The sequence below is a fragment of the Nycticebus coucang genome, chromosome 18 (assembly GCF_027406575.1).
Source record: "Nycticebus coucang isolate mNycCou1 chromosome 18, mNycCou1.pri, whole genome shotgun sequence".
NCBI lineage: Eukaryota > Metazoa > Chordata > Mammalia > Primates > Lorisidae > Nycticebus > Nycticebus coucang.
The window spans coordinates 39,533,726-39,549,166 of NC_069797.1; the positions used below are offsets into that span (position 1 = coordinate 39,533,726).

General features: G+C 38.3%; 1 protein-coding gene across 9 annotated transcripts in view; it reads left to right on the forward strand.

Annotated features, from left to right (window-relative positions):
• Positions 1-15,441, forward strand: part of ACACA (acetyl-CoA carboxylase alpha) — a 338,844-nt gene that overhangs the window by 244,110 nt on the left and 79,293 nt on the right. For all 9 annotated transcript variants that reach the window (XM_053570250.1, XM_053570252.1, XM_053570251.1 and 6 more), the window contains one exon: positions 11,386-11,655. In XM_053570250.1, the coding sequence (XP_053426225.1) occupies positions 11,386-11,655 (270 nt within the window). The remainder of the gene's footprint in view (positions 1-11,385; positions 11,656-15,441) is intronic.

Genomic DNA, 15,441 nt, shown 5'->3' on the forward strand with positions numbered 1-15,441 from the left:
TACAAAAAAATGTGAAGAGTAATATGACAAATACCCCTGCATCACTGACCAGCTTAAACAAATCTTACCAGTTTGACTATGCCTCTTACTTACATGTTGCTATAATCCTTTGAAATCTCTAATTTGAGTATCAAAAGAAAAAAGACATTTAGGAGTTGGGTAAGGATAGGAAGTTAGTAAGCTCACATAAGCCTAAAAGATTAGAAGAAATTAATTAGTAGATCCATTTTGACAGTTCTTAGGCTGGACCTCTTAACCCAAAGGACCTCTTATTTTAGAAAAACCACCATAACTCTCTGTCTTAATTCACTTGGTTGACATTTTCCATACTCTCAAAGGAATTACTTGGGTTATCCTGGACTCAAATTCTAGTAGAAGTCATTATGCTCTAAAATTCTGCCTGGAGAGAGTGTGTATATGTGGGTAGGATTAAGTGGTACAGAAAGGGTTGACCATTTCTCATGAACACAATATTCGATACCTAGTTTAACATTTTTATACATCATTTTGCTCAATTTAACCTCAAAATAGCTCCATGAATATGAAGTTAATTTGGATGTACTTTACCCTACATTTTTTTCTTTCTTTTTTTTTTTTGGTGACAGAGTCTCAAGTTATCACCCTGGATAGAGTGCCTTGGCGTCACAGCTCACAGCAACCTCAGACTTTTGGGCTTAAGCAATTCTCTTGCCTCAGCCTCCTAAGTAGCTGGGACTACAGGTGGCCACCACAACGCCCGGCTGTTTTTTTTGTTGTTGCAGTTGTCATTGTTGATTTTAGCTGGCCCTGGCTGGGTTTGAACCTGCCAGCCTGGGTGTATGTGGCCGGCGCCCTATCCACTGAGCTATGGGCACCACTCCTGTTTCATTCTTTTGAAATTAGTTCACCTTTTCATGCTTGATGTGGAAATTGAGTCAGTGTTAGTCTTTTAGACATGTGTTATAGAAGAGGTATATTTGAGTTGTGGTATGCTGAAGGTGAGCTCTGAAACATCTAAGAAAAGCAGGTCTGAGAAACAGGAAAGGACCATGGTCTATGCACTGGTTGTTCAACTTAATAAAAGGAACTAAAGCTCTTTGTCACTGATCTCATTGCTGAAGATAGGGAAATATAAGTGCTTTGAGATCCTCAGTAGAAAGGGTACCATACCACTACTTGTATATAAACATTTATAATTTATGTTTGCCTTATTTTTCTTTGAGGGCTTCAGAAACGCCATTTTGAATCTTTTCAGGCATAGCAAGATAGGCCTGAATCTAAGTATGGTACAGAAAAACACACATTATGTAACATTTGGTAAGGTAGTTTTAAAAAAATATTATATACTTTCTTTTTTTATATTCCCACTTTAAGTGAGCACATTTGGCTACAAATCTTTGTTTATAACGATTTTCCCAACCAAAGTTGGCCCTCACTGGAAAAACATTGAGGTCAGTTTTGAAAAATTAGTCTTCCTACCATAGAATTACTGGTAACAAATTTCTGATAATGTTCTTTGGGGATACATACAGAATTCCTTCAGGATAATTATTATTGATGCTGGAGATTTTTCATCAGGTTGGTTAGTTTTGACTTATTTCTTTGGCATCAAGCCAAGCCTCAGTAAGCTTGACTAAGGCCAGGTATGGTGGCCCACACCTGGCTCTAAGGCCAGGTATGGTAATCCTACACTGTGGGAGGCTGAGGTGGGAGGATTGCTTGAGGCCAGGAGTTTGAGACCAGTCTGAGCAAAATCAAGACCCTGCTGGGTGGCACCTGTGACTCAAAGGGGTAGGACGCCGGCCCCATATGCCGGAGGTGGTGGGTTCAAACCCAGCTCCGGCCAGAAACTGCAAAAAAAAAAAAAAAAAAAAAAATCAAGACCCTGCCTCTATCAGAAAAAAAAAAAAAAAAACCAGAAATAAAAAAACAATTAGCCAGGCATGGTGGTATACACCTGTAGTCCTAGCTGTTCAGGAGGCTGAAGCAGAAGGATCCCAGGAGTTTGAGGTTGTGAGTTATGATGATGTCACCGCACTCTAGCCAGAGTGGCAGAGTGAAACTCTGTCTCAAACAAACAAACAAAAAAAGAAGCTTGATTGACTTTGAAAATCCAAATGCATTTATTGGCTCTCTTATAGAAGGTTCCTCAGTTACTTTCAAAAGTAAGTGTAGAGAGCCTTTAAACCAAAGAATGCAGTTGCCAGCACTTTGGTACATGTCTTAGTTTTAAGATTTTATTAAAAAAGAATGTGACACAATACCCTAAGTCAAGAAACTTTATAGCTCCAACTAGAGGCAATAATGAACATCAGGACAGCAACAGATGACACCAGAGGATGAGGTGTAGCGTGGAGCACCAGAGTTCAACATTCATTCGTATGATTAATGAGCAAAGCTTTTGGAACTATACTAGGCCAACTTGTTTAATTTTCATATCAACCAATTAATCCTGTGCCCCATTTCTCAAATACCACTGGCTGTGTGCTCCACTGCATATTCTTTAAAAAAATCTAAATGCTTATTAAATTACTGTGTGTACATGTGTAAAATTACTGTGGTTTCGTGTATATAAATAATACAGGGAGAAATAATTCTCTTGTTCAAAATTAACATTTCTAACATTTTCAAAGAATTACCTCTGGGATGAAATTTTTAGCTCTAAAGTTATATTTTTCTTACCCTTTTGTTGCTTTTTAGAGGGTTTGAGGTAAGTTTATTCAGCCATTTTTGAATTATCCAAGCATGAAAAAAAAAGAATTTCAGCTGTTAAGAAAATTGTTTTGAGCTGTTTTATGTGATCATACAACACTAGACAATGGGACATGATATCTAGCAGACAATACAATATGGAAAGGCGTTGACATTTTTAGCATGGCATTTTCAAATGGCATAAATTAAGTCAAATACTGCATTGTCTTATGGCTTAAAAATACATCTTGAAAGACCTATACAGTATTTTCTGATATTTCAACTGTGTTTTATTATGAGACTAACATTAGTTAAATTTACTATTTTTTTTTTATAGTATCTGATTAAAGTAGAGATTTAATGTTCCTTGCAAGATACAAAAGGTAACATTTTGTTAGGTATCTAAAAAGGAAGTCAAGTTCAGATTCCTTCTCTCTGGGTCTTAGTTTTCTCATCTTTATGATGCTGATGATGCCGGAGTCTGGTTCAGCTCTAACATTTTAGGATTGTGTGTAATGCTGCTGGTGGTCATCTTCCTGGCATTTAGTAGAATTAGAACTACAGCTACTGGAGGCTGTGCCAAAAACTCTAGTTTTAGACTTTTAGCATGGACAGTAACAAAGCTTCAACCTCTCAGCCACAGTCAATCCTGTATTTGAATCTGTATAGAAAGATATTGTTACAGCTGAAGTCCAAAGTGGAGAGATACAAGAAAGGTAACCGTTGCAAAGATTCTGTTTCCCACAGCATAGCTAGAGTTGATGGATGCTTTTTACACCCTTATAAAACAAAATTCTGGCATGTTTTGCCCCTTAGTTTTTCCTTCAGATTTCTTTGTTGAGCTGGATACTATTGTTTTATTTCATGGTAACAGCGCTTTGGAAAGTGTGTGTGAGCTTGCACATTCTGTTCATACGGATAGTGCAATTAATGTTGATGTGAATTTTGGTGTTAATTTTGGGTCATGATTAGTGTTGACATTTTGTGTCAGACTAATGGCATTTATGGGCACCATCAGAATAAATATTAATATTACCATGTTTTTACTATCTGTTATAGTAATATTAAACCAAGATCCTCCCAGGAGAAAAAAATACATACATGGATAGATAGATAATGCCTTTCTGTATCACTGGTGTTACTCAGTGAGAAAATGACATCTCAGGGCAGAATCCTAATCACTGTTTGGAGCATCAGAAATAATGATCACCTCTGATCGGAGGTTGTGAATAATTCATTCGGTTTGATTTTCACGTCCTGTCCAGTGATACTTTTCAAACCAAATGTGTTTCTACAGGAAAATAATGGTCCCACTTCTTATGGAAATACTGTGGCACAAATCATTTTACCCACATAAAAACAGTTAAATAAGACTGTTCTCTTCTGCTTGTTTTCTCCTCCTCATCCCCTCCTCCCTCACTTTAGCATGTTTATTCCAGGATCAGAATGTGGCCGAAGAAATATTTTCTTTCCTAGAACTTGTGAAAAGGAAGCAAATATTTATTTCTGCTTATTCTTACCTTATTCACTGTCGTTCTTTTGATTCTCTTTTCTTTTTCACTTTAAGGTAATTAAGTTGATAACCCTAAACCGAAGAAACCTTCTCATTGGAATGCTCTGTCATGAAAAATAATTGGAAATTAAATATTTCAAAACTTATGGCTATATTAATGAAAACATAATTTACTAAGTACCCAGGACCATTTGGTTGGTCAGTACCTGAGAGAGGCAGTGGTCACTAAAGAAGATGCTGCCACTGTCAGTCTGAGTCTGAAACCCATAGACCGCAAAGCCATCCCCTCACAGTCCGGCCACAGGCTCCCCGTTGGTTACTTTCCTTCAGCCTTTAGTCCTAGCGTATCATCAAGTTTCACCTGGGTAAAAACAGTAGAGGGAAAGAGAAGACGAAAAAGAGGGGTCTAATGATGGGATTCTCCTTAGTTAATATACAAGGCAGCTTGGGCTTAGGTGAAATCAATGAATGTCCCATTCCTAATCATATTGTCACAGATGTGTATACCTTTATAGTGATGACAGAATTTCCAGTGTGAAATCTCCATTGTGTGTATAATATAGATAGACCCATCTATATAAACTAATTTGACTGGAAAAACTTAGTGTCCTAATTAAGTGGGGGTGGGAGATATGACTGTCTTCTGAAGTAATGACCTAATCCTCTGAGACAAAGCTATTATTAGATAGAATATTTTGGACCATTTCTCCTGAATGTTGTGACCCCCTTTTTTTTTCTTATAAATCTAACAAGGGCAGGGGGAAGCATTTTCCAACCTAGTTTTCATCATCAGACAGAAAGTATTTTGCATTCAGAAACTATTTCTAGTATCAAATTCAATTTTGTCAAGTGATTAGTTGAGTTTGGAAGAGAATAATTTAAAAACACAAAGCTGGAAATGGCTGTGTTGCCTGTACACTGGAGGAGAGCAGTTGCTATTCTCAAGTCACAAGACTCCTTTTAGGGACATGCATCACGACAGGATTATTGTGTTATATGTCTTTGCAGCTGTTACAGACCTGCATCTGTTGACATCGTGTGTTCCTACCCAGGACTGCTAGAAGAAATAGGCAAGTGGGTGAATTGATACCTTGCCTGCCTATCAGCGCCAACGTCCTTTTATGTACATATGTTTGTAAAGCTCTTTAGTCTCCTTCAAGATGAAAGGCTCTGTATAAATATAAGCTTTCGATTTTAGTACATGTTTGTAATACATGTGGTACAGTCCTAAATATGTATTTAGCTGATAGGCACTGTTCTTGTCTATTGTACAAATATTGACTTTAAAAGTATAAATATGTATTTAACCATCAGACCAGAAAAACACTGAAGCAGTTACTTCTTAGGTAGAGATATTAATATTGTATAAACCTATATATACATATGTTTACATTCAACCACATCATTGCAGAACATTTCTTTTTTAAAAACTAAATGCCAGCCCCAGCAAACTAAGATAGTTCTTGATATTCTTGTCCCTTTAAGGTGAGTCTTGATTTTTAATTTTCATATATTTATATCTCTCTTTCTAATTTTGTGTAAATAAGATCTCTTGTGGTATGACTAAAATCTAGAATCAGTTCCTCTAAAATATGGGAATTTCATTAGGCTTGTCGGACCTTTCCACATAAAATTTTTATTTTTTTTTAATCATGGAAACGTTCAAACCTACACTAAGTTAGGAATAAATAATACAACCTTTATGTGCCTATCATCCAGTGAAGAGGTATTTGGTAGTTGTTTTCTGTCAGTTATTTTTTAATTTATAAAAATGTAAAGTTGTCAGTATAATATAAGCACATTAAAGAAAATTTAGAAAGTGGAAAAAACAGTTTTATCGTCCCAATAATTATCATCTCATTTTACCATGTTTCTTCTTTATTTGCAAAATTTATTTTTGGGTTAACAATTTATTTGTGAGACAGGGTCTCATTCTGTTTCCCAACCTAGAGTGCAGTGGTGTCATCACAGCTTACTGTAATCTTAAACTCCCGGGCTCGAGTGATCCTCCAGCCTCCCCAGTAGCTGGAACTACAGTCTCATGCCACCATGCCCAGCTAAATTTACTGTTTTTTGGTAGCAATAGGGTCTTGTCTTGCTCAGGCTGGTCTTGAACTCCTGACCTCAAGTGATCTTCTTGCTTCTGCCTCCCAGAGTGCTAGGATTACAGGTGTGAGCCACCATGCCCAGTTCCAACATACTTTTAGATTGATAGAGTTGCACTTACTATGTACCAACTACCATTCTAGGGCTTAACATGTATTTAATCCTCACAACAAACTTGTGCAGTATTTTCTTACTACCCCTATTTTACTAATGAAGAAAACTGAGGCACAGAGAGGTTGGTACTAAGTCTCTGTTCTGTCAGATTCTCTTAGCTTCAGATTGAGTCTGCCTCAGAATCCGGCTTTGAGTCTCTGCCCTTAACTGCCACGCTAATTTGCCTCTCACAATTAACTATGGTATACATGCAATTTTGTATCCTACTTTTTGTAATTTAGTATTACATCATGGGTATTTTAAAATGCTATTCATATTCTTCATAGCCATCATCTTATAAGATTGTGCAGAGCACTAACAATGACCTTGCCATCCAATTTATTTCCCTCTGTAAAAGTTTTGATCATAGTTTTTCAACTTTTTATTTTCAAATAATTTTAGATTTTCAGAAAAGATACAAAGATAATATAGAGAGTTTCCATATATCCTTCTCCCATCTTCTCTTCTCTTCCTTTTTTTTTTTTTTTTTTGTAGAGGCAAAGTCTCACTTTACCGCCTTCAGTAGAGTGCCATGATGTCACAGGACTCACAGCAACCTCTAGCTCTTGGGCTTCCGCGATGCTCCTGCCTTAGCCTCCTGAGCAGCTGGGATTACAGGCGCCCGCCACAACACCCGGCTATTTTTTGGTTGCAGTTCAGCCGGGGCTGGGTTTGAACCCACCACCCTCGGTATATGGGGCCGGCACCCTACTCACTGAGCCACAGGCGCCACCTTCCTTTTTTTTTTTTTTTTTATTCAGTTGCCCTGGGGTTGATGGCATTATAGCTCACAGCAACTTCAAACTCTTGGGCTTGTGCGATCCTCGTGCCTCAGCCTCCTGAGTAGCTGGGACAATAGGCACCTGTCACAATGCCCAGCTATTTTTGGAGATGGGTCTTGCTCTTGCACAGGCTGATCTTAAACTCTTGAGCTCGAGTAATCCATCCACTTTGGGCTCCCAGAGTGCTGAGATTACAGGCGCGAGCCACTGCTCCCGGCCTGACCTAGTTTTTCTTAATGTTAACATCTTATGCAACCATGGTATAATTAGGAAAAATTAAGATATCATCATTGATACAATTACAGACATCTTTTGGATTTCACCATTTTTTCTATGAATGTCTGTTTTATGTTCCAAGATCCAGCACAAGATACCACATAGCACTTAGGGGTCAATGACATTTGTGTTCATGTTATAATGGATGTTCGTCTTCCATATTGTACTCAGCTAAAGGCAGTGCCGCTAACCTGGAACATACTTCCTGAATTTCTCTAGTAACGGAAATACAATTTCTTTTTGTGTGAACCTTATTTTAGAGAATAAACAATTTACATTAACTATAAGAACAAGTTACTTAATTTTTCTGGGCCTCAGTTTTCTCATGGCAATCATAATAGCTCCTCTGAGTTAATAGCAGCTACTGTTTGAGGGTTTTATATGCCAAGCTCCGTATCAGTTTAACATGGTGTTCCTTACAATAGTCCTTCCAGAGAGGTGCTAGTTCCCTCATTTTTTTAAAGGAAGAAGTGAGGCTCTAAGAGGTTAAGTGTCTGAAGTTGTACAGCTAGTCTAAAACTAAGATTTGAACCAAGATAACTTGATTCCCCAGCTTAAACTCTTGAGCAGTATCAATATTTGTCAACTTTTAGTACAATACAGCATGTAATAACTGTTCAGTTCATTTAGCTTTTATTGTTATTTTTAAAAATAAAGTAGTTTGATGATATTTAGGACTCTTATTCTATAATCCCTAAATATAAGTTCTAAGCCCTTGGTGTCGACTATTTTCCAAGTATTATTTTTGAAAATGAAATGACTGGAACTAGCAAGTATTTATTACTACCTATATATTACTATCTATGTATATTACTATATGTAGGGATCCTGCAAGGCACAAGAGGAGATGATATAATGGTTCAGGATGGTAAGCTAAAAACAGTCCTAGACGGTGTATGATTAATTTTCAAATGGATTCTCTACCCAAGGTCTTAGTAGACTACCAGAAAAGAGAGGGTTTGCTTTAGTCTGGAGGAGTTTTACCGAGGAAATGAAATTTGAATGAACCTTTTGAAATGGGTAAGATTTGGACAGGTTGAGAGGAGAGAAAAGGACAAACTTTTTTTTTTTTTTTTGTAGAGACAGAGTCTCACTGTACCACCCTCAGGTAGAGTGCCGTGACATCACATGGCTCACAGCAACCTCTAACTCTTGGGCTTACGCTATTCTCTTGCCTCAGCCTCCCAAGCAGCTGAGACTACAGGCGCCCACCACAACGCCCGGCTATTTTTTTGTTGCAGTTTGGTGGGGGCTAAACTTTTTATGTCTATGTTAAAGTTAATATAATAGACTTCTGCTTCCAATAGTTTTTCTTTCTTTCTTTTTTTTGAGACAGAGTCTCACTTTGTCACCCTCAGTAGAGTGCTGTGGCATCATAGCTCACAGCAACCTCAGACTGTTGGGCTCAAGCGATTCTCTTGTCTCAGCTTCCCAAGTAGGTGGGACTACAGGCACCTGCCACAACGCCTGGGCTTTTTTTATAGATGGGGTCTCACACTTGCTCAGGCAGCCCACCCGCCTTGGCTTCCCAGAGTGCTAGGATTACAGGCGTAAGCCACCACTCTCGGCCCAATAGTTTGTTTTTCAAGCACATAGGTATTATTTTCTCAATTTTGTATGTAGGAACATCGGAGCTCAGTACAGTGAAATAATTTTCCCAAGATCACACAATTGCTAAATGATAGAGCCTGGATTTGGAGATAAGTTTGATGGACCTCACAGGCTATGTTCACCATTATATGCCATATCCTTTGATTAGCAGTGAAATCTAAATTTTAGTTATATCAAGCAACAGATGCTTTTATAGATGTTTATCCATTGTGCTAATTCACAACTGAATATTTTGAATACAGGAATCTTGCTGTACTAAGACTGGCTCTGCATTCTCTGTTGGTACTCTTTAAGGTGGGAGGGGGCAGTCAATGGAGAACACACTTAGGAAAGACATTGATAAAGAGTAGTGTGTTCTTGGTGCTGCTGTGTTGACACCTAATTGGAAGTCAATATTGCAAGCATAATGACCTAGCCAATTGCTGAACTGACTGCCCAAGTGACAGAGTTACAGTCCCCAGGTACTAATGAAAGTTAAGAGTATTATTTGCCTGCCCAGTGCCATATAGATAGTCACAATGTTTACATTAGCATGTAAATGCTGAAGTAGATTCTAGAGGCTTGTATCTCAGCTGCTTCTGGCCTAGGTGGCTAAAGTTAATATGTTCTAAAATTTGATGTAAAACTCAATCTTCCTAACAAGAATTGCATTTGGAGGAAAGTAGAGACAGGAGATAGCTTTTCCTTCCTGAAAACAAAAGAGATTGGGGGTTAGAGGGGCACATGAGAGGATGGATAAAGAATTTCTCCACATATAGGCTTTATATTAACTAGCTTCTTAAACACCAAACAACTTAAAATTATTCTGACATGGGGAGTTTCTCTGTGCTATTTTTTGGATGATCTACTTCTCCTTTTTTTCTTTGTCTTTAATGAGCAGACAGAGTAATACCTGATTTTAGAAGGTAACTATATTTTTGTGTGTATTATATCCATTTTGATTTGTATTTGGCCAATCGCTTATATTTATCTGTGGGTGTTTCATTTTATATATATAAAATCTTAATGCTGAGAATCACAAATAGCTGTGTGGAAAGCTTCACCCTGCCTGATTACCGTGGATGTGCAATTGGATTGAGGAATGTGTACTCAGAGCTTATGATCATTGGCCCGGCTGAGCCTGGGTGATGCATGTGGCTTTCCAGGGATGCTGCTATTTACATCTGTTAATGGCCCTTCTTGAAGGCCAGCTCCCCAATGAGGTGATATGCAACAGCCTGAGGATGAGGGACCAAGGCTGCAGATGTGGCTGAGGTCCATTAGGCAGACCCAAAATGCTCATCTGGTAGGCTTTGTGTTTGGGGGCAAGTGGTGGGGGCAGGGAAGGGGCTAGAGATGGAAAGAAAGAGAGAAAAAGAATGGAAAACATTACTTATCCAGGTATGGGGGAAACAGACAGGCAGACATGAAAAACTGCAGCTGTAACTGGGATATGAGTGAATAGAAAATAAATGGAACTCGCAAATAAACAAGTAGAAGGATTGACTGGTTCTTATATAGAAGGGGATTAAAACAGGGCAGGACTGTGAGGTTTTGGAAAGAGACATTTCTGCATTTTAAGTCAATATCATTTACTCGTGTGGCTGGTCAGATGATGCTGAACAGAGACCAGAGATTTACATATATCATAGTGCAGCAAGAGATTAGTTCTTTGCATCCTTTGGTTTTCTGTGCTGGAAGAAAGCAGAGAAAGATGCTCACAAGGATGCAGTGTTGAGCAATAGTAAATTCTTGCAGAAATGGGAGATACCTGAAGCAAGCCAGTAAAGAGTGTTTCTTTTATTCCTAGCAAATGTTAGAGGACAGTAAAAGGACCCTGGATAACAAAAAGTATATATTTGTGAGAAATGATCTTCTTCCTGCTCCTTTGTATGCTGAAGGTTTCTTGGAACAAATCTTTAAAAAGATGGAAATAGTGTCTTCATATGTAGGGAAGTAAAATGAGAATTCTGGATTTAATCACCAGTGTCTTGGCATTCTTCCACATGTATCTTGAGTGCATTTAGACTTTGGTTTTTCTATCTTCTTTGAGCAGGCCCAAAGAAAGAATTGAGAAAGCCCTGGGATGCATAATAAACGGAAGTTCTCAGCACAATCTAGAGCAATATACTAGAATGTTTGTTCTAGTTTCCCATAGGGGCCTTGACTTGTTAGCAATACATATCTTTACATCAAGGTTGTGTTTAGGTATATTCTGGTACCTTCTAGGAACCTGAAAAAAGTCTGCATGTAAGAAACTTGTATTCATTGATTTGTTTGTTTATGCCTTTGCAGATTGGCATGGTAGCTTGGAAAATGACCCTGAAAAGTCCTGAATATCCAGAAGGCCGGGATATCATTGTTATTGGCAATGACATCACATACCGTATTGGGTCCTTTGGGCCTCAAGAGGATTTGTTATTTCTCAGAGCTTCTGAACTTGCCAGGGCAGAGGGTATTCCACGTATTTATGTAGCAGCCAACAGTGGAGCAAGAATTGGCCTGGCGGAAGAAATTCGTCATATGTTTCATGTGGCCTGGGTAGATCCTGAGGATCCTTACAAGGTACAGAGTAAGAAACAGTAATACTTCAAGATTCTATATGGTTGTATGTGTGTGTTTGTGTTCATGTAGAAAGAATGCGGAAAAGGTAGAGGCTTAAGTTCAAAAGTCACCACTTAGACTAAAAATTAAATATAAACAAAATGATTATATTTATGAAAATTCCGTACATCGTATTAGAGACAAATTGAATCTAATTATGTTCACCTGGTTTTTCCTCCAGCTTTAAGACAGATTGCTCTTTCTTTTGGATGAACTCTAGATGAAATAGTAGGTATGCATTTAACCTGAGACATGCTAAACCAAAAATATATGTCTTTAAACTATTCACTGTGGCTTCCAGGACTTAGTCAGTCCTCAGCAAAATCACTTAAATCCTCAGGTTCTGCTCCAGCCTACTTGCTGTACTTGAAACCTTTCTCACCTAAAGACATTGCTTCCCCTATAATCTTCTTAGGTACCTACATTAGTTTCATAATAAGGGCGAGTACATTGGGTACTTTTTCTTCGCTAGTGTGATGAAAATGTGTCAAACGATCTGTGAACCAAGTGTATGGTGCCCCATGATCATACTAATGTACACAGCTATGATTTAATAAAAAATAAATAAATAAAAAACAAAATGTCAAAAAAAAAAAAATCTTCTTAGGTACCAACTGATTTCTGTCTTTACTTTGTACTACTGATCCCAGAAGGGAAATACTTTTTTCTTGATCCTCATTGTTACTTCCAGGTCCTTTCTTTTCCCTTCTCCCTGAAAAAAAATCCCATCTTTGAATGTCTCCTCAAACTGTGCTATCCCATCACTTCTCTTTACTGCAATGTTTCCCAGGATTTTGGTCGCTCCCTGTCATTCTTTGCATCTTGTAATTCCTGGCATATTGTTGAAAAGAGGGGTAAGTCTTAGAAGCAGGAACATTCAAAGTATAAGGGAAAAGGTGGAAAGTAAGGGCACAGATGAAGATATGTGGGAGTTGTGGAAAATCTCTGTTTCTGTTTTCTCAGTCAATTGGAAGGTGAGGTCTGATAAGAGCTATACTCCCCAATACTATTAGTCATGTGGTAGTTCTTGCTGTTTGCTGTATCCACACAGATGATCTTTCCCATAATCTGGCTTCTTGGATCCTTGCCTTCCTCTTCTCTAATGGTCCTATCCTCTACACTAACTCAGCTTCCCATTCCCAATAATCTCAATTTCAAGCATCCCTTTCTTTGTGATCCCCTCCATCCTGTCTTTCCAGCTCACTCTCTCTAGTGCTTCAAGTCTAACAATCCTTTGCATTCACCAGAACATACAACTGTTGATCCTGACACCTTTCTTCTGTTCACTCCTTCCTTATACCCTCATCTTATTCCTACCCTGTTTCCCCGAAAATAAGACATCCCCTGAAAATAAGACCTAGTGCATCTTTGGGAGCACACCTTAAAATAAGACACTGTTTTATTTTCGGGAAACAGGTTATCTATCTTAAATCCCAAGGTCAATCATAGGTTAGTCATTATAATCGGATTGTAACCATGATCTTTCCTTTACCTTCAACTTTTTTGGCTTCTTTCTTCATTCTGCTTGCTCTGTGCCTTACAAAATTGTTAAAACCCAACTCTCCCCATCTACTCCCATGCCTGTACCTGCACAGCTGTACATTGGGAAAAAGCACAGTGCTATTGAGTGATCTTACTTTAAATTCAAGTTGACCAAACTCCTAGCTGGTGGTTTTACATCTCTTTCTCTAAACCTCCAACATCCTCTTCCCCAACCCTCACTTTTAGCTTTTATCAGACCTCACCTTCCAATTCACTGAGAAAACAGAAACAGAGAGACTTTCCACAACTCCTATGTATCTTCATCTGTGCCCTTACTTTCCACCTTTTTCCCTGTACTTTGAATGTTCCTGCTTCTAAGACATACACCTCTTCTTTTCTACTATTCTTCTCCCTTATTGCCAGCTTCTTCCTGCTCTTTCTCCACCCCCCTTTGGTCTCACTCTATACCTAGGGAAGAGTGCAGTGACATCACCATAGCTCAATGCAACTTCAAACTCCTGGGCTCAAGTGAACTTCCTGCCTCAGTCTCCTGAGTAACTGGGAATACAAGTGCTTGCCACCACACCTGACTATTTTTCTTTTCTTTTTTTTTTTTTTTCTTGGAGAGACGGGTCACACTCTTGCTCAGGCTGGTCTCAAATTCCTAGGCTCAAGTGATCCTCCCTCTTCGGCTTCCCAAAGTGCTAAGATTATAGGCCTCAGCCTTCCCACTTTTTCTTACATCATTACTTTTTCCCACTCTAATGAATCTACTCTGAAGTAGACAAACACCCTTCCAGTCATATCTCTACCCCATTTTCTCCTTCCCTTTACAGCAAAACTTTCTTTAAAAAGTTGTCTATTCTTGTCTCCAGATGCTCTTCCATTTTCTCTCAAATCCACTTCATTTAAGCTTGTACTCTTACCATTCTACCGTAAGTGGGTTTGTCAAGGTCACCAGTGATTTTATACTGATAGATTCTATGGTGATTTCCCAGTTTTCATCTTGGTTATTTGATGATTCATTAGTATTTGACACAGTTGATCACTCCTTCATCCTTGAAATACTTTTCTTTTGTTGGCTTCCAAGACCCCAGAATCTCTTTTTTATCTTTCTACATTCCTGACTCCTCTTTCTGTTTTCTTTGCTGCCTTTCAGTGTGAGTGTTTTAGGGGATGATGGAAACCATCTAAATTTTTATTGTGGCAGTGGTTACACAAGTGTATACAATTGTCAGTGCTCATCAAATTATAACACTTAGAATTAATGAATTTTATGACCTGTAAATTTTATGTCAATGAAGTTCATTTAAAAAATGTTTAGGAATCGATAGTGAACATTAGCAAGTGCAGGGTTCTTTCTGGGGTGATGGAAGTGTTTTAGAATTAGTAGTGATAGTTGTACTCTACAACTTGAGGTTGGACAATTAGAAAAAGGGTTCATCATAGAAAAAGTGCTACCTACTTCATGGCTGAATATAACTATGGTCAACTTCAAAGTACTCTCCTTGGCAAGCTGTGTACTGATGACAGTGCCTAGTCCACTTTGAAGGCAATTTTGGAACTCTTTTTCTGTAATGGCCATCATGTCCTGAATGTCATCAAAATGTCTTCCTTTCAGTGATATTTCCTTTACCTTTGGGTAAAGAAAAAAGTCATTGGGGGGCCAGATCAAGTGAGTAGGGAGGATGTTCCAATATAGTTATTTGTACGTGAGCTAAAAACTCCCTCACAGACAGTACTGTGTAAGCTAGTGCATTGTCATGATGCAAGAGCCATGAATTGTTGGCAGAAATTTCAGGTCATTTTCATTTAACTTTTTCATGCAGTCTTTTAGCATTTCCAAATAGTAAACTTGGTTATCTGTTTGTCCAGTTGCCACAAATTCATAATGAGCAATCCCTCTAATATAAAAAAAAAAAGGGTAACCACATTGTTTTGATTCTTGTTTGGACCAACGGAAGTTTTGTGGTCATGGAGAACTGGCTGACTTCCAGTGTGCATTTTGATGCTTTGTTTGAGGGTTGTATTGGTACACCCATGTTTCATCACCAGTGATAACACAAAAATGTGCAACAGCCCAAAACATTGTCTTGCCTCTCCAAAAGATCTTGACAAACTTCAGCTTGCCTTTGCTTTTGTTCATCAGTGAGCTCCGTTAGGACCATTTTTGCACATACCTTTTTCTTGCCAAGATTTTCAGGTAAGATTTTCCTATTTCTCTATTGATATTTATTGGGTATGCTGTGCATCTCACAGTCAGCT